Below are 24,421 nucleotides of genomic sequence, written 5' to 3' on the forward strand. Positions count from 1 at the left end.
TGGCCATACACGAAAAATGCGCTATATAAAACACAATATATTTAAAGATGGTTATTATACAAAAGTGGTCAACGAAATGCTTAATCCAATATAAAAAATAGCAATGTACATTTATAAATTGAGAATCATTATGCTATAAGTTACAGAACTTCTTGAAAGGAGAAAATATTTTTATTTGACTCATTTGTTAAAATTTTTTTTTACTAATATTACAATTTATGCATGATTTAAAATAATAGTAATAAAACTACATTATACTATAAAGTTGCAGGAAGTGCATTTATGCATAAATAAATTTACTGGTCTTCAAAATCAGCATTGATTTATACACTACCTGACAAAAGTCTTGTCGTCGATCTCAGTGGTTAGAGCAACAAATAATAACTTGACTTCCAGTTGATTGTTCGGAAAAGTGGCAGACGGTCAATTCTTCTAATGAATCATCTGTTGATCTGCATCCCAATCATCACCAATACTGCAGAAGACCTACTGGAACCTGCATGGAGCCAAGATTCTCACAGAAATCAGTCAAGTTTGGTGAAGGAAAAGTCATGGTTTGGGGTCACATTCAGTATGGGGGCGTGCAAGAGATCTGCAGAGTGGATGATCAACATCAACAGCCTGAGGTATCAAGACATTTGTGCTGCCCATTACATTACACACCACAGGAGAGGGCGAATTCTCCAGCAGGATAGCGCTCCTCATACTTCAGCCTCCACATCAAAGCTCCTGAAAGCAAAGAAGGTCAAGGTGCTCCAGGATTGGCCAGCCCAGTCAACAGATATGAACATTATTGAGCATGTCTGGGGTAAGATGAAGGAGGAGGCATTGAAGATGAATCAAAGAGTCTTGATGAACTCTGGGAGTCCTGCAAGGCTTTCTTTGCCATTCCAGATGACTTTATTAATCAGTGATGTGAGTCAGTGCAGAGATGTATGATGCAGTCCTCCAAGCTCATGATGGAGTCAGACACAATATTCATTCTGTCTCCACTGCAGCAGGACTTTATATTCTATACTGGACATTATTTCTGTTCAGTGATGAGACTTTAGTCTGAGCAGAGTCAGACCTTACTGTCCTAATAAAACAATTAAAAATCAAGACATGATCATATTTTATTGTGGTAAAATAAGCGTAATCTAGAGGCCTTTGCCTTTCATTTAAGCCACTTCTGATACCAAATGATCAACTAGAAGTCAAGTCATTATTTGCTGCTCCTAAAACCTGGAGGGGCGACAAGACTTTTGTCAGGTAGTGTATAATATCTTAAATTATAATCGATCTGTCATTATTTCATTAATTAGTTTAATTTTCGGCTTAGTCTCTTTTTTTAATGAGGTCACCACAGCAGAATGAACCGCCAACTTAACCAGCATATGTTTTACACAGCGGATGCCCTTCCAGCTGCAACCCAACACTAAACACCCATACACACTCATTCACACTCTTACACTACGGCCAATTTAGCTTATTCAATTCACCTATAGCGCATGTGTTTGGACTGTTGGGGAAAACGGAGCACCTGGAGGAAACCCACGCCAACACTGGGAGAACATGCAAACTCCACACAGAAATGCCAACTGACCCAGCTGGGGCTTGAACCAGCGACCTTCTTGCTATGAGGCGATCATGCTAGCCACTGCGCAACCATGAAGTGAACTGAAGACATCCAAAACCTGACAAGACGTGCATCAGCACTGAAAACCAACACACAATAACTGACACACACACACACACACACGATTTATGTAGATGTTTTTCATTTTATTTTTGTGTTAATACAATAAATATACAAAACTCAAACTACTCAACATGCGACTAAGGGAGCGAGACGGGAGTGCATTTGTACAGTACAATGAAACTGAGGACGACGGGGCCACCGTTCCTTTAATTATACAAAATATACAAATATTCCTCCGCTCTGGTTTGAAATAATGTCAGAGTAGTAGTAGCACGACCGGTCACGGTGTTTCTTCAACCGCTTTCTCACGTCATCAGTGTTTCAACTAAGTCAACTAACATCACTAATTAAAAAAAAGAAGAAGAAAAAAAGACAGCTTAAAGCCACGATCCATTGCACCACACACAAGAGGTCACGTCAGTGTATCTGTCGTCTCAGATTCTTGTGGTTTTCGAACATATTTAGTCCTGTGTTAAATCAAAACTAAAAGAGAGGAACATTCAGGTGCCATATTTGATGAAATGTATTTATAAAAGGAAGAACAACCTGCAGTAACACACACACACACACACACACACACACTCAGAGAAGTGTACATGACTGAAAGGATTTATAACACAAATATATACTCACCAGCCACTTTATTAGGTACACCTTACTAGTAGAATGGCACCCGGTGTGGTCTTCTGCTGCTGTAGCCCATCCGCCTCAAGGTTGGACGCGCAACTAGTCACACAGTTTTCACCTTAGACCCATGTAAGTGGCGTCAAATCGTGCGGTTTCATCAGGGGTATGTAGCTATGACTTTTATAAGGGTCTAGAATTTAGCATCATGTTAACAACATGTTAATCGAGTTGCTAGCATGATGTTAACATGATTAGCATGTAGCTAGTGTGATGCTAATCGCGTTACCATTATGCTACCAACATGCTAATTGACTTGCTAGCATGATGTTAACATGATTAGCATGTAGCTAACATGATGCTAATTGCGTTATCCTAATGCTAATTTAGATGCTAGCATAATTAGCATGTAGCTAGAACAATGCTAACATGATTAGCGTGAAGCTAACATGACTAGGAAGTAGCTAGCATGATATGGGTAATATAAATGGTTGCTAGGGTACTGTTTTGTTGCTATGGGTGTGGTTTCTATCAGCTGGAACCAGTCTGGCCATTCTCCTCTGACCTCTGGCATCAACAAGGCATTTGCGCCCACAGAACTGCTGCTCACTGGATATTTTTCAGACCATTCTCTGTAAACCCGAAAGAGGGTTGTGCATGAAAATCCTAGTAGATCAGCAGTTTCTGAAATACCCAGACCAGCCCGTCTGGCACCAACAAGCACGTTCAAAGTCACTTAAATCCCATTTCTTCCTCATTCTGATGCTCGGTTTAAACTGCAGCAGAACATCTTGACCATGTCTACATGCCTAAATGCACTGAGTTGCTGCCATGTGATTGCGTTGAGCTGTTGGACAGGTGTACCTAATAAAGTGGCCAGTGAGTGCATGATGAAAAAAGAAATTAAATAAAAAGCAAAGGTTCACCATGTTCTGGTCAACTAATCCTCTGAATTAATAAATCATAATGAGTTGAAACAAAGGCTGACGCAAACTCAATACTGAAAACAATTGACTCACACACACACACACACACACACACACACACAGTTGAACGGTTACCATCATCTTGATGCACATCCCATAATCGCAAAAAACTTGGCTGTCTCTTGGCGACGGTAACCAAGGCTACAAGGTTCTCTGCTCCAGTCGACAAAAAGAGCAAAACAGACATGACTTAAAAAGCTTTAAACGACAAATGACGACAGACAGTGTGATTCGGGATCCAACAGCAGGATGGCCCAACACGGCTCAGTCTTACACGCATGTTGTCAACGGTTTATGGTTTGAAGTGATGCAAAGATTTGAAAGAAACACCAATTTTTTGGGATAATAATCTCATTTAAGATTTCTCCTAGAGTTAAGTTGAGTTTGACCATTCAGCTGATCTCTTTTAGCTTAGATTAGCTTAGCATAGATCATTAAATCGGATTAGACCATTAGCATCTCAAAAATTAACAAAAAGAACTTTAATAACTTTTTCTATTCACCTGATCTGTGGATCTGGCAGGAGCAGTTTTAGCTTAGCTTAGCATAGATCATTGAATCGGATTAGACCATTAGCATCTCGCTCAAAAATGACCAAAAGAATTTCGATAACTTTTCTAAAACTTTTTCTATACAGCTGATCTCAAGAGTCTGGAAAAAGCAGTTTTAGCTTAGCTTAGCATAGCTCATTAAATCGGATTAGACCATTAGCATCTCGCTCAAAAATGACCAAAAAGAATTTCAATAACTTTTCTATAACCTTTTCTATTCAGCTGATATCCAGGTCTGGCGGAAGAACTTTTAGCTTAGCTTAGCATAGCTCATTGAATCGGATTAGACCATTAGCATCTCGCTTAAAAATGACCAAAAATAATTTCTATAACTTGTTTTATTCAGCTGATCTCCAGGTCTGGTGGGATCACTTTTAGCTTACCTTAGCATAGACCATTGAATCAGATTAGACCATTAGCATTTCTTAAAAATGTCTGAAAAGAATTGCGATAATTTTTTCTATTTAGCTGATCTCCGGGTCTGGCAGGAGCACTTTTAGCTTAGCTTAGCATAGATCACTGAATCGGATTAGACCAGTAGCATCTCAAAAATGACCCAAACGACTTTGATAACTTTTCTATAGCTTTTTCTATTCAGCTGATCTCCAGGTCTGAGGCGAGCTCTTTTAGCTTCGCTTAGCATAGATCATTGTATTGGATTAGACCATTGGCATTTTGCTCAAAAATGACCAACAAGAATTCAGATTCTTCTATTTAAAGCTTGACCCTTTTATAGTAACATCTTTGGTCATTTTTGAGTGCGATGCTAATGGTCTAATCCGATTCAATGACTTATGCTAAGCTAAGCTAATAGTGCTCCCGTTAGACCCGGGGATTGGCTGAATGGTTAAAAAAAAATGGTGAAACTAATCCGTTTAACTCTTGGAGAGATGCAAAATGAGTCCAAAAACAGTGTAGTGTTCCTTTAACTGTGATTTTTTTTTCCAGTTTCTTCTTCAGCACGAGAGATGAGATCAAGCTTCTCATGCATGTGCAGGAACGTATCCTGAGTGGTTCACGCTTTTAACTATTAGTTTCCATTCCAAAACAACTCTATTAGAAAAAAGAATAGAAAAAAAGGAGAAATCCTCAGAATCATTCACGGTTTAAAATCAGTCAATACTTTATGTCATCATACAGGTTTATATATATATATATTTATATATTTACAGGTGAGAGACCCTCTGAGGAGCGTTTATGGTCACTTCTGATGGCTCATGCAGAGGACGAAATATTTACTGTGATATTTTGGGGGAGTCTTGCTAAGGAAAGGTCATATTAGATCTCAAAATCTAAAGAAAACAGAATTTTATGCAAATGGTCATGTTATATTCATTGATAATTCAAGTAAAAGTGCAAATGTTATGCTAGGAATTCATATTATACTTCATAATCCTCCAAAAAACAACAGATTTTGTAATGCAGAGTCACATTACAAACCAAAAATCCCCCCCAAAAAAGCAAAAATGTATGCAAAAAGTCACAAGAAGTGAAGAATAATGAAATGAAGGTATGAAAAATATTATATCATACCTCATAATCAAAATAAAAGCCAAATTACGTTATGCAAAAATCATGATATATTCTTAAATCCAAAGAAAATGCTGATTTTATTATGCAATAATTCATATTATAGCTGTGCAAAGGAGAGTGAATTCAGTCATAGTCATATAATACCCCCCCAACAAAAACACTAATAAATATCTGACATAAATAGCATCTGAATTGTAACAATTTTTGTCACGATTTAGCTTATTTTTGTAATACGTTAACAAGAAATGACTATAATCTATTATAAAAATGAGACCAAATATAAATTAAATAGCCAAATAGCTTAATAAATGAATCTTTTCTTTTGATTTTGAGATGAATTGTGACCTGGACTTATTTGAAGTGTTTTATTTCTGGCTGTACGAGTGTTTAAAAGCTAGTAAGACAGACCTGTGAGGGCATAATCGTTCGTCTTCTCCTTGGATCCCATAAAAGGACATTGGACGACATCACTTCCTGTTGTTTAACAGGGACAAACGGACAGTGATGTGAACACATAAAGTGACTCTTCAGGCTGTTTACACACAATACAGGCTTTCCACACACACACACACTCCTAATGATTGACGGGAGAGGATGGGGCTGTGGGCGGGGTCTCAGTCAGTCAGTCACAGGAGTGCATTAAGTCAATGAGAATGGGCGTGGTCTTGAGCAGCCAGTCAGAGCTGATGATTGGCTATAAGGACATTGGGAGGAATTAAGGGGGCGGGGTCAGAGCAGCAGGGACGGATTGACGTTTCTCTGGACCAATCAGATCTGCTCTTTGAAGGCTCCGCGGGCAGCAGAGGAGGCGGCGTTAGCGGCGGCGGTTTGCACCGTTTTGTTGGCCATGACGCCAGTGGCGAATTCCTGCTGCGCCTTCTCGAAACTGGCACCGGTGGTTCGGTAGAGCGCATGAACCTGCAAAAATATTCATTTTGTTAATAAAGGTGTAAATTATTTTTTAAAGGTGCTGTATGTAATTTTGACACCCAGTGGTAGAACTAGGTATTGCATTACTGAATCAAAACACACGCAAGCGCAGGTTTCCAGATTGAGGACCAACAGGAGTGTGCCTGACTATCGAGCCTAAACGCTGATTTAAATTATGTTCTAAATCCGTACCCAGTTAAATGAATTTATAAGGTGAAGCACCTTTTTAAACATAATGAGAGAGATGACTGCCGATGCGGTGAAGAGGGCCGCGATCAGGATCATGATGATGCCCACGGGAATACTTGTGTTTAGTCCGGTCAGCGCTGAGATCCAGCCACTAAAACATACACATACACAAAGATAAATACACAACAAATCAACAATTACCACACTGGAACATGGAACTATGGAATAATAGAATGAAGATGGACGAACAGGGAGAGAAAAAGATAGACAGAACGTTAGATTAGACAGACCAAAAGATGGACAAATAAATGATGGACGGACGGATTGATAGATAGACGGATTTATGGATGGATGAAATGATGGATGGAAAGATGGATGGATGGATGGATGGACTGATTGATGAACAGACGGATTGATGGATAAATGGAACGATAGATGGATGGAACGATAGATGGATAGATGGATAGATGGATGGATAGATAGATGGATAAATAGATGGATAGATGGATGGATAGATAGACGGATAGATGGATAGATGGACTGATTGATGAACAGACAGATTGATGGATAAATGGAATGATGGATGGATGGATGCATGGAGATAGATATATGGATGGATGGATGGATAGATAGATAGATAGATAGATAGATAGATAGATAGATAGATAGATAGATAGATAGATAGATAGATAGATAGATAGATAGATAGATAGATAGATAGATAGATAGATAGATAGATGGATGGACGGACGGATGGATGGACGGATGGATGGACGGATGGCTGGATAGATAGATAGATAGATAGATAGATAGATAGATAGATAGATAGATAGATAGATAGATGGATGGATGGATGGATGGATGGATGGATGGATGGATGGATGGATGGATGGATGGATGGATGGATGGACTAATTGATGAACAGACGGATGGATGGATGGATGGATAGATGGATAGATTGATAGATAAATGGAACGATAAATAGACAGATTAATAGATGGATGGATGGATGGATAGAAAGATAGACCAATGGAATCATAGATAGAACGATAGATAAATAGAAGGACAGACAGACAGACAAATAATTGAGATAGATGGATAGATAGACATAAACAGCCATACAGAAGGATGGACGACAGACAGACAGACAGACAGACAGACAGACAGACAGACAGACAGATCTCTCACCTGGCTCCCCAGCCTGTAATGCCAATAGCTTGCAGAACATGGACGCCAAACTGGCAGATATAAACGAAGAAGAATACAAAGAACCTAAAAGAGCTGTCACTCCTGAAAGAGAGAGAGAGGCAGTTAGACTGAATTCTGCATAAAGGTGCTGTGTGTGTGTGTGTGTGTGTGTGTGCGCGTGCATGCATGTACCTGAACGCTCCATACAGAGGTCTGTACCAGCAGACAAAAGAGCAAGGTGTGAAGAGCATAAACCAGAGCATAGCTAGACCAAAATCCACTCCCCTCGACGCATCCACACAGAACCACGACAGACAGCCGAAGATATTAGCAAACAGCGTCCCCGTGTGGACTGCAGCAGAATTACAGGAGAAAAATACACAACGAGGAGGATTATTCAAACAGAACATTTGAAGTTGAAGTCAGGATTATTAGCCCTCCCGTATATTGTTTTCTAATTTCCTAATTTCTGTTTAATGGAGAGAAGATTTTTTCAACACATTTCTAAACACAATAGTTTTAATAACTCATGTCTAATAACTGATTTATTTTCTCTTTGCCATGATGACAGTATATAATATTTGACTAGATATTCTTCAAGAAACTAGTATTCAGCTTAAAGTGACATTTAAAGGCTTCACTAGGTTAATTAGGGTAAAGTTAGGGTAATTATGCAAGTCATTGTAAAACAGTGGTTTATATTGTAGACTATCAAATCAAATACTGCTTAAGGGGCAAATAATATTGAGCTTAAAATGGTTTACTGCTTTTATTCTAGCCAAAATAAAACAAATAAGACTTTCTCCAGAGGACAAAATATGATAGGAAATACTGTGAAAAACTTCTTGCACAGGTAAACATTTCACAGGAGGGTGAATAATTCTGACCTAATAATCATAATCTGATCATAATTATATCTGACAAACTATATAAAATACATCTTTATCAAGCAATGTTTTAATCAAGTAAATTGAACTCAATTTAGGAAAACAAATAAAAATGCCCAAAAAAATTTTAATCTAATTCTAATGAACCGTTTCAGGAATTTACTGACTGTATAAATGTTCCCTCCAATGATTTGTTAATAATTAAAGCAGTCTAAACATTGACCATATTTCTGTTGTATTAACAAAATCATTGCAAAACCTCCTCACAGTCACTCAGAAGTTGCTCCATTAACAGTGAAGCTCAAAGAAAGACTGTTCAATTATTTATTTTAGCTACAGCAGATGTACAGCGCATTCACAAACACATCATTCACAGAGAATCCTTATGCCGGTATCACACTTTCTGAATAATAATATTATTATTATTATTATTTTGCCATGAAAAAAACAATTACATTTGGTTTTTATTTTGCTATTCCAACTTCATTGATTTATTTTCTTTTCGGCTTAGTCCCTTTATTAATCAGGGGTCGCCACGGCAGAATGAACTGCCAATTTATCCAGGATATGTTTTACGCAGCGGATGCCCTTCCAGGTGCAACCCAATACTGGGAAACACCCATACACTCTCACATTCTCACACACACACACTCATACACTACAGGCAATTTAGTTTATTCAATTCCTTTATAGCGCATGTGTTTGGACTGTGAGAAAAAACCAGAGCACCCAGAGGAAACCCACGCCAACACGGGGAGAACATGCAAACTCCACACAGCTATTCCAACTTTTAACTTAAAACTTTGTTTTATTATTATTATTATTATTATTTTTATTATTTCATCAGTTTCTTTATCGTTTGTGAATATGCAAATATAACCTCATATACACAATGCAAAAACAAAACAACACAATAGAAGTCCATCGTTATTAACTGAGGAAAACCATATAGAATTCGGCTGCACAATATTAGGGGTGTCACGATCGAAATTTATGCTCAATTTCGAATATCGAATCAAAAAATAGAATCGTCGATGCTGCCACGCCCCCATGTCACGTCAGCTTGGCTTGCCAATAGGGACAAAAACAGGCTTGTTGAAGTGCTTGTTAAACTGCAGAAGCAGGAGACCCGTCGACAGAGCTTAAACCCTCTCCTCTTTCAATGAAGTCGCCGGTGTGTGAGCATTTTGGATTTCCAGTGAGTTTTGTTGACAACGTTCGTGTTGTCGACAAAAAAAACACAGTTTTGCAAGCTCTGCTATGTACATATTACGTACGGTTCGTCCGATAGACAACACCGGCATCGCGATCCTCCGCCCGCCCCCGTTGCAAATCCGCTCGCGAAAAGTACACACTCAGGCCCTGTTTACACTGTCTTTGTTTTTAAATGGCATTTTAGAACGACAACGATTTGACATCCACAGTGGCGTGTAGCATTTCTGAGCAGCCCTCCTTCCTCTCTACCTCTGTAAATGCACATCACGTGACCACACAGACACAGACGCACTCACAGCCATGCGCTCGAGACAGCAGGTCCAGGCAGTCAGAGGACTGCTTCAATCTTTCACTCACTTGTACTTAGTCATTTTAGCGAACACCTCAGATACTGTTGGCTGGTTTCTGTTGGTTGTGCGTCTTTTTTTACCGATGCCATTATAACGACACAGATCACTGCCTATTCACGAGTCCCGCAGAAAAAGTGATTGACAGGTGGTAATTATGTGTGTATTTTGCCTTTATTCATTTACTGTATGATTTGTTTATGGGTAAAACAAAGACCATGCAGGTCAGGTAGTTTAAACGGTAGGCTACAAATAATTAATTGGTAATTAATTCATTAACTATTCATAATCGAAAATAGAATCGAATCGTGCCTTTAGACTCGAAAATGTAATCGAATCGAGGATTTGGAGGATCGTGACACCCTTACACAATATATACCGAAATTATGGTAATATGTAAATGTGCACATTGCAATGGTTCACAATAAATCACCAGTGAGCCCGGATTCAGCTCAAAATCTTCTATACTGTTCCACTGAAGAGAAAAAAAGTCCCCTACATCTCAGATGACCTGTGGATGAGTAAATTAATCTTGCTACTGAACACAAAATGTAATGTGACCACATGTTGTACAACATCAATCGAAAGCACTTTCGATTTAATTCAGAGTCTGCCTACACTGTAAAAATGCTGGGTTCCACACAATCCCATCATGTCCTCTCAATGCATATCGATTAAGTTAACTGAATGGTTTTTTTTACAATTTTAAGTTGATTCAACATAAAACAACTAAGTTGTCCCCCCCAAAAAAACCTCAAGAATTGTGTTGATTCAGCTCATTTTAAATAGGTATTCTGAACAAACAGCAAAAAAAAATGAAGTGTACAACTGCAGATTTGGGGCGAGGCAGTGGTGCAGTAGGTAGTGCTGACGCCTCATAGCAAGAAGGTCACTGGTTCGAACCTCGGCTCAGTTGGTGTTTCTGTGTGGAGTTTGCATGTTCTCCCTGCCTTCGCGTGGGTTTCCTCCGGGTGCTCCGGTTTCCCCCACAGCCCAAAGACATGCAGTACAGGTGAACTGGGTGGGCTAAATTGTCCGTAGTGTATGAGTGTGTGTGTGAATGTGTTTGTGGATGTTCCCCAGAGATGGGTTGCGGCTGGAAGGGCATCCGCTGCGTAAAAAACTTGCTTGATAGGTTGGCGGTTCATTCCGCTGTGGCGACCCCAGATGATTAAAGGGACTAAGCAGACAAGAGAATGAATGAATGAACTGCAGATTTGGTGTGGAATTGGGCAACGTTATGCTAGAAATGTCTCAAAATGTTTTTCTCTCTCTCTCTCTCTCTCTCTCTCTGCCAAAATGCCTCCCAAATTCCTACACAACAAGATCAGACTAAATTTAAAGTCCATTCTGATGACAACAGTCACATGGCGCATAGTGGCTCCGCCCCTCCATTGCACATCTAATAGCATGTGACTGAACTCCTCCAGGAATAAAACCCATCAAACAAAGGGAGACACAAACACTGCTGAATTCTACTCACTTCATTTCATTTCCCAGGAGTCTTCACACTATTATTATTACAAATCTAGTCAGATGTCTATCAGACAGTTGCTTACTCAACAGCACAATTAAAACCAGTGAGTAAAGCAGAGTTTCTCCAAGTCAAATTTAAGACTTTAAGAACGTTATGAACGAAATTTCAGACTCATGCAAGGCTAAATGCTTAGGACTTTTTTTCTAATGGTCCAGTACAACTATTTTTACTTGTCTTGTCCCATCCAAAACATATTTATTAGTCACTTTCATAGTCAATTAAATTTTTAGCCACATATTTTAAATAATGTGTCAAACAAGCAACCCCTAGTTGTATACAAGCAAATATTTTTTAACGTAAAAAACTCTGTAAAATAAACTAAATGTACGCACAGTAGTCTGCCAAGGTCAGTGTCCTCATCCTATATGGTCTATTAAGATAATTACACAATAAAGGTTATAAAGCTATTCAATTAGCTATTATAATATTAGTTAAAATATAGTTTTGTTCAAAGTAGGCATGGGCCTTGGATAAAAAGATCACTGTTTCACGATATTGTGATTACTGCTCTAAAATGTATTCTTATTAAATGTCTGGGTAAAAACTAAAACTTTTTTCCCTTTTGAACACAATATATTTTTATTTTGAGAAACATTTAAAGTATTTTGTAGCAGTAAACAAGTCAGGCTAAATAATTCAAATGAATTATTAACTTCTGCTGTCTTGGTCAGATTTCTTTACAATTTAAAACATCTTTAGGTATCTTTTCTGCTAGAGATACTGATGTCCTAAAAACAACAACAACAAAAAAGTAAATAAAAAATCTTGCATACCTTGGGAAAGGTATAACAGAAAACTTTGACCAATTTTTCTAAACCGCGGTATACCTTGAAAACTGTTTTCGTCCCATGCCTAATTCAAAGTGTTATTTAGACGGATTGTTGCTGATTGGATGGGTATTTTTGGCCCAATTGGGTAGCTTTACATGGACTAAGAAAAATTTAGAGCCGTTTGAAATGAGTTAAGACATACAAGACAATATTATTCAGTGGATTTAAGACATTTTAAGGCCTAAAATGTAGGTTTTTGAAATATGACACATTTGAAGACCGCGCGGACACCCTGGTGAACACTAATGCAGTGATTCTTGACCTTTTTAGTCATTAAGTGGAAAGGAATAAACTCCCTATAGATGTAACCGTAATTTCATATCATGAATATAGTGACTAAAATCATGAGATTATAGTGCCACATTTACTATCTATTTTTTAATCCCTTTTATTAATGCTGTTAATACATTTATTAATATCATTAATAAATTTAAGAAGTTTTCATTTCATAGTCTTTGTTTTTAAATATTTATTCTGTTATTCCTCTTGGTTTTTATTTCTATGTTTGCTCTTATTATTTCTCTATATGTGATTTGTTTTATGGCTGTTTTAAATGTGCATTACAAATAAATGAACATGACCATAAATTATCAATATTATCATAGTTTTGCTCTAAAGGTTTTTGAAAAAATGATGATTGATCAGCCAGCATTCTTCAAAATATCTTCTGTGTTCAACATAAAAAAAGAATCTCATAAAGGTTCAAAACCACATGAGGAAGAGTGAATGGTGAGGTAATTATTATTTTTGGGAGAACTATCCCTTTAAATGAGTGGTGCTCAACCCTGCTCCTGGAGATCTACCTTCCTGCATAGTTCAGCTCTAACCCTGATCGAACACACCTGAACCAATTAATTAGGACCTTAACAGCACTTGATAATTACAGGCAGGTGTGTTTGATATGGGTTGCAACTTAAATCTCCAGAAAGGACGATCTCCAGGAACCATAGATATATACACTAGATATCGCATAGGGACCCTGAGCATGCGTCAATAGCGCCGCCACATTGGTACAGTGCTCCCAGGACAAATGTCATTCAACCGCACTAGTCAAGACAGTGTTATTATGTGAAGATGCGGGACTTTAGCGCTGTCTACGGGTGTAGTAACGAGCAAACAAAGAAAACAAAGCACAAAGACAAAACATTTCATAGGTAATATTATGTTTTTTTCTTCTTCTGTTTTTGTATGTTCTGAACTTTTGTGCTAATCAGGTAACGTTATTGATGATAACAGTCACTTACTGCATTCACCATACGGCAAAGCAGCTCCAACTCACAAACAGTCGGCTTATGCTAGTTTTGTTGAATAAAATCAGCAAACAATGCAAAAGAAATATGACAACGAGATGCTGCGCTGCCAGAAACTTGTATTATTGTCGCCTAACGTTAGTAAAAGAGTCGTTCGGGGGATTCATTCACAAACGAAGATCGCTCCCTCCGTCAGTATGACAAGTGAAAGCAGGAGAGGAGCTGTGTTTCAGGACACGGATTAGATTAAATTTAACAGGGAGGGTGAATAGTACATTTCTGTACACACAAACACAAGCTTTTTGTCAGGAATGCCCGTGCGGTCACTGATCCATCAATGTAGAAAAGTGATGTAAAATTATAATTTTCGTAATTAGAAAAAAAAATTACATACTAACATCCAGGAAAACTCCCGATCACAGATATGTGTGTATATGTGTATATCTCTGGCTTTGCATGGTCACAGTCCTCCACTGTACCTTGGTCCCGCATTCATTTCAAAGGAGCGCTACCCTGTAGCAAGATGGCGGCGCTATTGACGCATTCCGTCCAATAGACAACAATAGGCCAGGCGACATCTAGTGTATATATCTATGTTCAGGAACAAGGTTGGTCACGCCTGCTTTAAATAATCTAAAAACATTCACAGCATTTAACTGCTCTTTATTTAATGTTCCCTAAACCCCAAATAGTAATTTGCCAGTTATCATTATGAATTATGTGACAATACTTTTTAGACTCTTACTTTATATGTAAATGAGCTCTGTTATGATTGGCTAGCCTTCACATACGCCTGTCTTTCACGATGACATTCATTAGGCAATACGCTTGATTACAGTTTGGCTGCTTATTTTAGGATGCTGGCATTGTTACTCACACATCCAGAGATAGTACATGATCTTGACGGTTTTCTGGTACTCCACAGGTATATCCACCGATATGTCATGATAGAAACACGGACCCACTGGAAACTTCTCTGGAAGAGGCGGCCAGTTGTTTTTCCTCCCTTAAAAACAAGACAAAAAAAAAAAAAAAAAATTACACTGGGAATAATAATAATGTAATAGGCGGTTTTGTTCAGTTAATCTCAGTCAAATCTCAATCGAACTGTATTAATTGACATGCAAGAGGTATGTCTCAACCCTAAAAGACCAAGTAATGAATAATTTACACAGAAATCATAATAACAAGCAAAATATTCAGTTTGAAAGAAAGATTTGCTAACATTTACACACATTTTGTCAGAATAATTTAAAATAAATTAAAATGGTCGTGCCCAACTGAGTCTGGTTCTCTCAAGGTTTTTTTTCTTCACTCCCATTAGGTGAAGTTTTTTTTTCCCTCTCCGCTGTCGCCACTGCCTCGCATGGTTCAGGATTGGTAGAGCTACGCATCGATGAATTGGCTCTTCAGTGTTTGAACTCTCAGTAATGATTAAATCACACTGAACTGAGCTAAACTGAACTGAACTGAACTTAAACACTAAAACCTGAACCACACTGTTCCAGTTACTGAACCACACTGTTCCAGTTACTATGACCATTTATGTGAAGCTGCTTTGACACAATCTACATTGTAAAAGCGCTATACAAATAAAGCTGAATTGAATTGAATTGAAAAAAATAATTTGCAATCTGGATCTGATTTTAGGCTGCACAAAAAAATTTAATTTAATTGACCCTTTGCCAGGAGTTTGACTGTCAGGTCATCTAAAACAAAGGTTCTCAACCTTTTTCACTTCGGGACCCACTTCTTTCTCCAATAAATTTTTGAAGGCCCACCTGTCTGACATTTTCTCTAAAATGTTTGCATGAAATGCTCATTTAAACCTTTATTATATATTTATATATATATATATATATATATATATATATATATATATATATATATATATATATATATATATATATATACATATATACATACAGTTGAAGTCAGAATTATTAGCCCCCTTTTGATTACTTTTTTCTTTTTTAAATATTTCCCAAATTATTTTTAACAGAGCAAGGAAATTTTCACAGTATATCTGATAAAAAAAAAATTTCTTCTTGAGAAAGTCTTATTTGTTTTATTTTGGCTAGAATAAAAGCAGTTTAAAAATTTTAAAACCCATTTTTGGGACAAAATTAGTAGCCCCTTTAAGCTATTTTTTCCAGATAGTCTACAGAACAAACCATCATTATACAATATCTTGCCTAATTCCCCTAACCTGCATAGTTAACCTAATTAACCTAGTTAAGCCTTTAAATGTCACTTTAAGCTGTATAGAAGTGTCTTGAAAAATATCTAGTAAAATATTATTTACTGTCATCATGGCAAAGATAAAATAAATCAGTAATTACAAATGAGTTATTAAAACTATTATGCATAGAAATGTGCTGAAACAATCTTCCCTCCATTGGAGAAAAAATAAACAGAGGCGTTAATAATTCAGGGGGGCTAATAATTCTGACTTCAACTGTGTGTATATATATATATATATATATATATATATATATATATATATATATATATATATATATATATATATATATATATATACAGTATATATCGCTGAGACCCACTAGTGGGCCACGGCCCACCGGTAGAGAATCCCTGATCTAAACAATAATGATATGTAATAATAATAATAATAATATCATCAATAATAATAATATATAAAAATATCAATAATAATATAATATTATACCACACCATTGTCATCCAAATGTTTGTCTAATGAACAAACCATGCTGTTGAGTTTGTAGATTAATAATAGTAGACTAGCTAATGGCAACAATTTCTGCTTTTCTCAACTGAGAAATCCATGATTGTCTGTGATATTTGCCCACTGAATATATATATATATATATATATATATATATATATATATATATATATATATATATATATATATATATATATATATATATATATATACAGTATATATCGCTGAGACCCACTAGTGGGCCACGGCCCACCGGTAGAGAATCCCTGATCTAAACAATAATGATATGTAATAATAATAATAATAATATCATCAATAATAATAATATATAAAAATATCAATAATAATATAATATTATACCACACCATTGTCATCCAAATGTTTGTCTAATGAACAAACCATGCTGTTGAGTTTGTAGATTAATAATAGTAGACTAGCTAATGGCAACAATTTCTGCTTTTCTCAACTGAGAAATCCATGATTGTCTGTGATATTTGCCCACTGAATATATATATATATATATATATATATATATATATATATATATATATATATATATATATATATATATATATATATATATATATTCATATATATATATATATATATATATATATATATATTCTAAAGCCCTATATATATCCTGAACAACATCTCATTTTTACTTGATATTTGCATCATATTTCATTGATAGGACTCCACAAGCTGTCATGCAAGGGGTTGCCAGATATCTAAATATTTAATTTCAAATTGCTTGATCTTGCCATTCTGGCAACCTTGTCCACTCATCTGGAACCACAGTTGACACAAAATTGTGACATTTATATAGTCAGGCTGTGTTTAAAATCACTTTGCTTATACCACAGTTGTGAAGTGCTGGAACAGTTTGAAAAATGCACATGAAGAGTGTTTTGGAAAGGCCTTAAATTAGTTAATTTTGTTAATTAATTTGTTATTTCGTCTTTAGAAAAGATCAGAGATTACTGTATAGGTCAGAATCAGCTCATTATCCCTCAAAAGAGCGTAAACTTAAATAAAGTGTCCTAAATTACAAGAATATTGGGAAAATATATTTGAATATTTTTCTAAAGCCCTCTAAAAGATCTTGCACCATGTCTACTTAAAGCTGTTCTTGGAATATTTAGTAATTTAGAGATGTTTAATAAATATGAAAGACAAGCCATGTTTTTTGGCTAGGTAATTACCAAAAGGGTGATTTTGAGAATGTGGAAAACTGAACCAGCGACCTTCTTTCTGTAAGGTGACAGTGCTAACCACTGAGCCACCGCCCTCAATAAAAATATATTTGGAAAAGAAAAAAGAAGTAACTTCAGTAGGTGACTTTACATGTCAGTAATTTCACATCTTAGTGGGCGGTTTCTGACCGCAATAAACTCGTGGCATGACATAAGGCTAATATCTCACCTCCTGACGCGTTGAGCGACTGCATCTCTCTCTCCCTGCGGTCCAGCTCAGCGGCTTTTCTCTCCAGCTCCTCCTGTCTCCTCAATAACTCCGCTTGAGCTCGCGATTGATCCTACACAGACACACACAACGTGGTTCTGAACAAATAACATGACTTGAAGACAGTCAACAACACAACACACACACAAAAATGGTTCCCGGGGCATTTTCTCAGACTGTTTACAGCTGTCAGAACCAATCACAAACACATCAGAAACTCACTGTCTGTCTTGTCTGCAAACTCTTCTCGTTTATTCATAGAATATCTTATCTGGCTTGTAGTTACACGATGTAAATTTGAATATGCCGATCCATATCATAAATGACCATCTGATCTCATGTAAAGCTACTCTATCACACAGACGTTTGCTGTCAGTAGGATTTTTATGCTGACAGAGGTGATCACAACCGCAATATTCGGCTATTTTTTACAGTTTAAAATAGCTGGTTTGTTTTTCCAATATATTTAAACATTTTATGTGAATTTTTATTATGAACCATACTATAGTAAAGTGTATTACACTCTCTATATTACAGTATTTGTTAATGAACTTTTTATTAACATACAGGTAAAGTCAGAATTATTAGCCCCCCCTGTTTGTTTATTTTTTTCCCTCCACATTTCTGTTTAACGTCATCTGCACGTATAGAGTGTGGTGTTCCCCAAGGCTTAATTTTGGGCCCAGTTTTTTTCCATCTACATGCTTTTCTTGGCTGCTATTTGTAAGAAGCATAATGTAAGCTACCATCTTTATGCTGATGATACTCAGCTTTACACAGTACGCCCATAAAAATGGGAGAAAACTCTTGTTTTACAGTCTTTTTTCACCTGTTTTAACGAGATAAAAAAAATGGTTGGCTGGTAATTTTTTACACTTGAATGAATCAAAAACTGAAGCACTAGTGTTTGACCCTCTGAGTGTCTGTGAATCTACAATTAATCAATTAGGTGCGTTCAAGCCTAAGATCCACAGTCACGCAAAAAATCTTGGAGTTATTTTTGACACTGAGTTAAAGTCGTCAAAAGTGGTTTCTATCAATTAAAGAACATTGCTGAAATGAAGCCTTTTCTGTCTTCTAAAGAGTTGGAAACCATCATCAATGTTTTTATTATGTCCAGATTGGACTACTGCAACTCTTTGTATTTAGGAGTTTCACAGGCTTCAATTGCACGCCTGCAGCTGTTCCAAAATGCAGCTGCTAGGCTTTTAACTGGGACAAAAAATTTTTCTAGTATCTAATATATCTCATATTATCTCTTCGCTGGCTCCCAGTCCAATTTAGGATTCAATATAAGTTATTGCTACTTGTTTTTAAAAGTTTGAGAGGTCCTATTTACATCGGTGAGCTTCTTCACTGGCACACTTAATTGAGGCCAATCAGGTCGGAAAACAATTTTCCGAATATAATAGTTTTAATAACTCATCTCTAATAACTGATTTATTTTATCTTTGCCATAATGACAGTAAATAATATTTGACTAGATATTTTTCAAGACACTTCTATACAGCTTAAAGTGACATTTAAAGGCTTAACTAGATTAATTAGGTTAACTGTGCAGGTTAGGGTAATTAGGCAAGCTATTGTATAACGATGGTTTGTTCTGTAGACAGTCAAAAAATACAGCTTAAAGAGGCTAATAATTTTGACCTTAAAAAGGTTCATAAAAATTAAAAATGTTTTTATTGTAGCCAAAATAAAACAAATAAGACTTTCTCCAGAAGAAAATAATATTATCAGACACACTGTGAACATTTCCTTGCTCTGTAAAACATAATTTGGTAAATATTTAAAACAGGAAAAAAATCAAAGGGGGCTAATAATTCTGACTTCAACTGAATGTGTGTTAATATGAAGTTTGTAATTTTACTTTTATTAGTTTAAGTTTTATTTGTGTGGTTTTGGGTTCAGTGTCTGTTCAAACTAATATTTTATTTTTATTTAAAAGGTTAGATTAGAAAAAAAAACTGATCAAGTTAAACTTTTATAAAGATCAAATTTCTATAATTCTAAAATCATTTTAACAATAAAAAGTCATCACCATCAATAAATAATACATAAGATAAAATACATAAAAAAATAATATGTAAGATAAATAACAAGGTTAAGGTTTACTTTTGATTTAAAAAAAAAAAAGCACAATTTTGAAAGGATTCTCATTTAAAAATATTTCCTTTAAAGTCTCTCCAGATAAAAATAGGGTATTGCATTACATGTTTAACAGTTTAGTTTTTGTTGCAATATTGACATTTTGGGGGTTCTTCTCTTCCTCCGGGTCCCAGTATTGGGTTGCAGCTGGAAGGGCATCTGCTGCATAAAACATTTGCCGGAATAGCTTTTAAAGTATTTAAATAGGATTCTGACCAGAAGCAGAAAATCAGAGCACATCACCCCTGTCCTCAGATCTTTACACTGGCTCCCCTTATTTATATTTTAAAGTACTATTACTGGTCTATAAATCACTAAATGGCCTAGGACCTCAATACATTACAGATATGATACTGAATACAAACCCAACAGATTCCTCAGATCTTTCGGATCATATAAACTAGAAATTCCAAGAGTTCAGTCAAAGCAGGGTGAATCAGCTTTCAGCTACTAACAGCGCCCCCTGCTGCTGGAATCAGCTTCCAGAAAGGATCAGATGTGCTCCAACATTAAGCATGTTCAAATCAAGACTGAAAACACATCTGTTTAGCTGTGCCTTTACTGAATGAGCACTGTGCTACATCCGACAGATCACACTATTATGGCTTTCTTTTCTTTTTTTGATGATTTTATAACCTGTTTTAACACATTTTAATCTGTTTTTATATGTTTTTAATCATTTCTATTGTTTTTTTATTTTCTTATTGTTTTTTCTTAGTCTTTTTTTATTCTTGTTTATGTAAAGCACTTTGAAATCCCACGGTTTATAAAATGTGCAGTATAAATAAACTTGCCTTGCCTTGATGGTTCATTCTGCTATTGCAACCCCTGATAAGGGGATAAGCCAAAGGAAAATGAATAAATGAATAATAATATTGTAATTTTTTTCTTCCCTCTCTCTTCCATTACTGTTTTTATTGTTGTGTTGGATATATTATTTTCTGAATTGTTTATGTGACAATCTTTAAATGAACTCTTAACGCACCTGAAGATTGTCAAGTTTTACCGAAACGCATTGGTGCGGTGCACAATAGTGCACTTTCCTTAATAACAGCCATGTTAACAAAGGCTTTTTAACTTTTTTCACTTACTCTTCGAGTGATTAGATTTAGTTATTAATGTGGTTTAATATTCATTCATTAGTTTATAAACCTTCCCATTTTATAGGGAGTGCAGTGTACTATTTCTAAGGCCGCATTTACCCTGCACTGTTTAAGTGACTCAATTCCGATTTATTTCTCCCATGTGGAAAAGATCGGATATAGCTCATGCACGTGTAAGCAGGAACAAATCGCATGGAATCCGATTGACTCAAATCAGATTCAGGCCTTGTTCATATGTGGAGATTTATCCGATATGAATCATATCTGTGTTCTCATGTCTGCAGTGTAAGCAGGTGGATCGGATTTTCTCCTGTCAATGCGAGTCGCGCGTCATTAAAAACCGTAGCGAATGACGTAAATTCTGACTCTTTCATTTCAGAACAGACTTCAGTCCCACACCTCAAATCTCTTACACTAAGACTATAAAGCTTTGATATTGTCATATGGCACAGGTATTTAAGCCTGTTAACGAGAGCGAGAGAACCCAATACCCGCCACGTAACCAATATAAACTAATATAAAACTAGTGCATAGCTACATCACGTGCATAAATCACGCCATGGACATTACATTAAGATGCCTAAAGGTTTAAAAAGGCCTATAGATCAAAAGAAGATGGACAAATGAGAACGTTTCTGTCCTAAACTATAGTAAAACAGCTTGTCAAAAGCTGCAAACAGATTACATACAGGAATAGAGTAAAGAGCACTCTTTAATTATCAGCTGTTAGTCAGCGCCCGCTCTTTTTTCCTGGTCATTGCACCTTTGCCGTGTGCTGTGTAAATGCAGACGATCGAATACAAACCACTTTTAAAAGATGATGTAAGCAGGTCATCAAAAAAAAAAAATCGGATACTGTCACAAAATCAGAATTGACCATCAAGATCTGCTGTGTAAATGCAGCCTAAATGGCTCTGGTATTTAAAAGTTTTTTGTCATGTCGTGTTTGTTGGAGACAGACAAAGTGCTTGTCATGTCGCATATTGTTAGGACACAATGTCATACACTAATTTCTGCCGTGTCCCAGTTATGACAGATTACAATTTTAAGAGTCACTCCTATCTGAGCTGATCTGACGCCTACAGTCCATGTTTCTGGGTCATTTTAAGGGCTTAGAAATCCCCAGCTTTCCCTGAAGACAACGTCATGTGACACGCGCTGCTTAATCAAGCCAGTGGGCAACAAGTTCGTTAACAGGCCTTCTGTTGTCACCCCGAGGCTGAACTCCTCTTTGTGCTGAACGAGACGCGAGGCATAAGAGTCTGCCAGTATGATAACATTGAAGAAAAATGTCACGGTATTGTGATTACTGCTCTAAAAACATGTTCTTTTTAAATATCTGGGTTGAAAACTACAACTTTTTTCCCACATTGAACACAATCAATTTAATTTTAAGAAATATTTTGAAGCAGTAAACATGTCAGGCTGAATCATTAAAATAAATCATTGACTTCTGCTGTCTTCATTTAGTTTTAAAAACACAGATTTCTTTACTACTTAATAAAGGCATCTTTAGATATCTGTCTTTTCTTTGGATATAAAGTTCTATAGCAGTGGTTCTCAAACCTTTTTCACCAAGTACCACCTCAATAAAAATAGTATCTCAAAGTACCACCATAATGACCAGTACTGAAAAACAGTAGTGTAGTAAGCCTAATTAAGCAGCTACAACACTGCCCATTGAGAAGCATGGTAGATTAATTCCTATTATTATGAATATTAATTATTGTCAGCCACTTAAACATTATAAATAGTCTAAACATTAACACTGTACTGTGTTTATGAAAAAAAAAAACACTTTAACATTAAATTTAAATTAAACTGTGCTAATTAAAAAGTTAATTTAAAACGGCACTGCTCTTAAAAAGTAAAAAGAAAACTGCTGTACTTAAATGTAAAGCAATATTATAAAGTAGCTTATTAGTCAAAACCTGGAAATGTTCCTTTGACCTTATAGGCTATACGTCATCATACTGTATTCATGTATAAACTCTTTTTAATACATTTTTAAATATATGTTGCATGTACATATTACTTATTTGTATTTCTCTGAAATCTAAAAATTAACTTGGATTATTTATATATAGTTGAAGTTAGATTTATTAGCACGATTTTTTTAACTAACTTATTTGAATAACTCATTTCTAATAACTGGTTTGTTTTTTTCTTTGTCATGATGACAGTAAATATTTGACTACAAATTTTAAAGACACTTCTATACAGCTTAAAGTGACATTTAAAGGCTTTACTAGGTTAATGAGGTTAACTAGGCAGGTTATTGAAATTAGGCAAGTTATTGTATAACAATGGTTTGTGTTTAGACAGTCAAACAAAAAATTTGCCTAAATGGGCTAATAATTTTGACCTTAAAATGGTTCATAAAAATTAAAAACTGCTTTTATTTTAGCCAAAATAAAACAAATAAGACTTTCTCCAGAAAAAAATAATATTATCAGACATACTGTGAAAATTTCCTTGCTCTGTTAAACATCATTTGGGAAATATTTAAAAAACCAAAAAAAATTTAAAGGGGGCTAATAATTCTGACTTCAACTATATATACACAGTTGAAGTCAGAATTATTAGCCCCCCTGTTTATTTTTTTCCCCAATTTCTGTTTAACGGAAAGAAGATTTCATCAACACATTTCTAAACATAATAGTTTTAATAACTCATCTCTAATGACTGATTTATTTTATCTTTCCATGATGACAGTAAATAATATTTGTCTAGATATTGACATTTGATAGGTGACATTTAAAGGCTTAACTAGGTTAATTAGGTTAACTAGGCAGGTTAGGGTAATTAGGCAAGTTATTGTATAACGATGGTTTGTTCTGTAGACAATCAGAAAAAAAATAATAATAATTTTGACCTTAAAATGGTTCATAAAAATTTAAAACTGCTTTTATTCTAGCTGAAATAAAACAAATAAGACTTTCTCCAGAAGAAAAAGAATATTTAAAATTTTACAAAACTTCCTTGCTCTGTTAAACATCATTTAGAAAATATTTAAAAAACAACTGTATATGAATTGGATTTAAATATTTAAATTAGATCTGCTTATTGCGTGTTAGAGTAGGCTTTGTGTGTCAGAAAAGCAAGTGATTAAACTTTACCTGTCAACACTGGGATATAAAAATACAGAATTCGCCTCCAAATTACAAATAAAGGGAGGAAATTTGCTTTAAATGATAGAAGACATAACAAACAGGAGAAAATTGAAAATTAAAATAAAGGTTTAGGCTATT

The 24,421-nt window shown here is 35.7% G+C and overlaps 1 protein-coding gene and 1 long non-coding RNA gene across 3 annotated transcripts in view; both read right to left on the reverse strand.

The window, feature by feature from the left end:
* Nucleotides 1-1,743: 1,743 nt before the first annotated feature.
* Nucleotides 1,744-24,421, reverse strand: part of scamp1 (secretory carrier membrane protein 1) — a 61,104-nt gene continuing 38,426 nt past the window's right edge. The window contains exons 4-10 of one of the 2 annotated variants that reach the window (XR_015519534.1): nt 17,881-17,992; nt 14,626-14,754; nt 7,875-8,034; nt 7,683-7,784; nt 6,528-6,645; nt 5,784-6,293; nt 1,744-4,895 (exon numbers count right to left, since the gene is read on the reverse strand). Coding sequence is in view for 1 of the 2 variants with exons in the window: in NM_205692.1 (NP_991255.1) it covers nt 6,144-6,293; nt 6,528-6,645; nt 7,683-7,784; nt 7,875-8,034; nt 14,626-14,754; nt 17,881-17,992 (771 nt within the window). In the remaining variant the exon portion in view is untranslated. 2 annotated transcript variants of the gene reach the window in all.
* Nucleotides 9,399-13,108, reverse strand: LOC147838702 (uncharacterized). Its single transcript, XR_015519867.1, has 2 exons — nt 11,342-13,108; nt 9,399-10,959 (listed from the first exon to the last, which is right to left on the reverse strand). It is a non-coding gene; the product is annotated as an uncharacterized LOC147838702 (long non-coding RNA).

Source organism: Danio rerio, chromosome 21 (genome assembly GCF_052040795.2).
Source record: "Danio rerio strain M-AB ecotype USA chromosome 21, GRCz13ab, whole genome shotgun sequence".
NCBI lineage: Eukaryota > Metazoa > Chordata > Actinopteri > Cypriniformes > Danionidae > Danio > Danio rerio.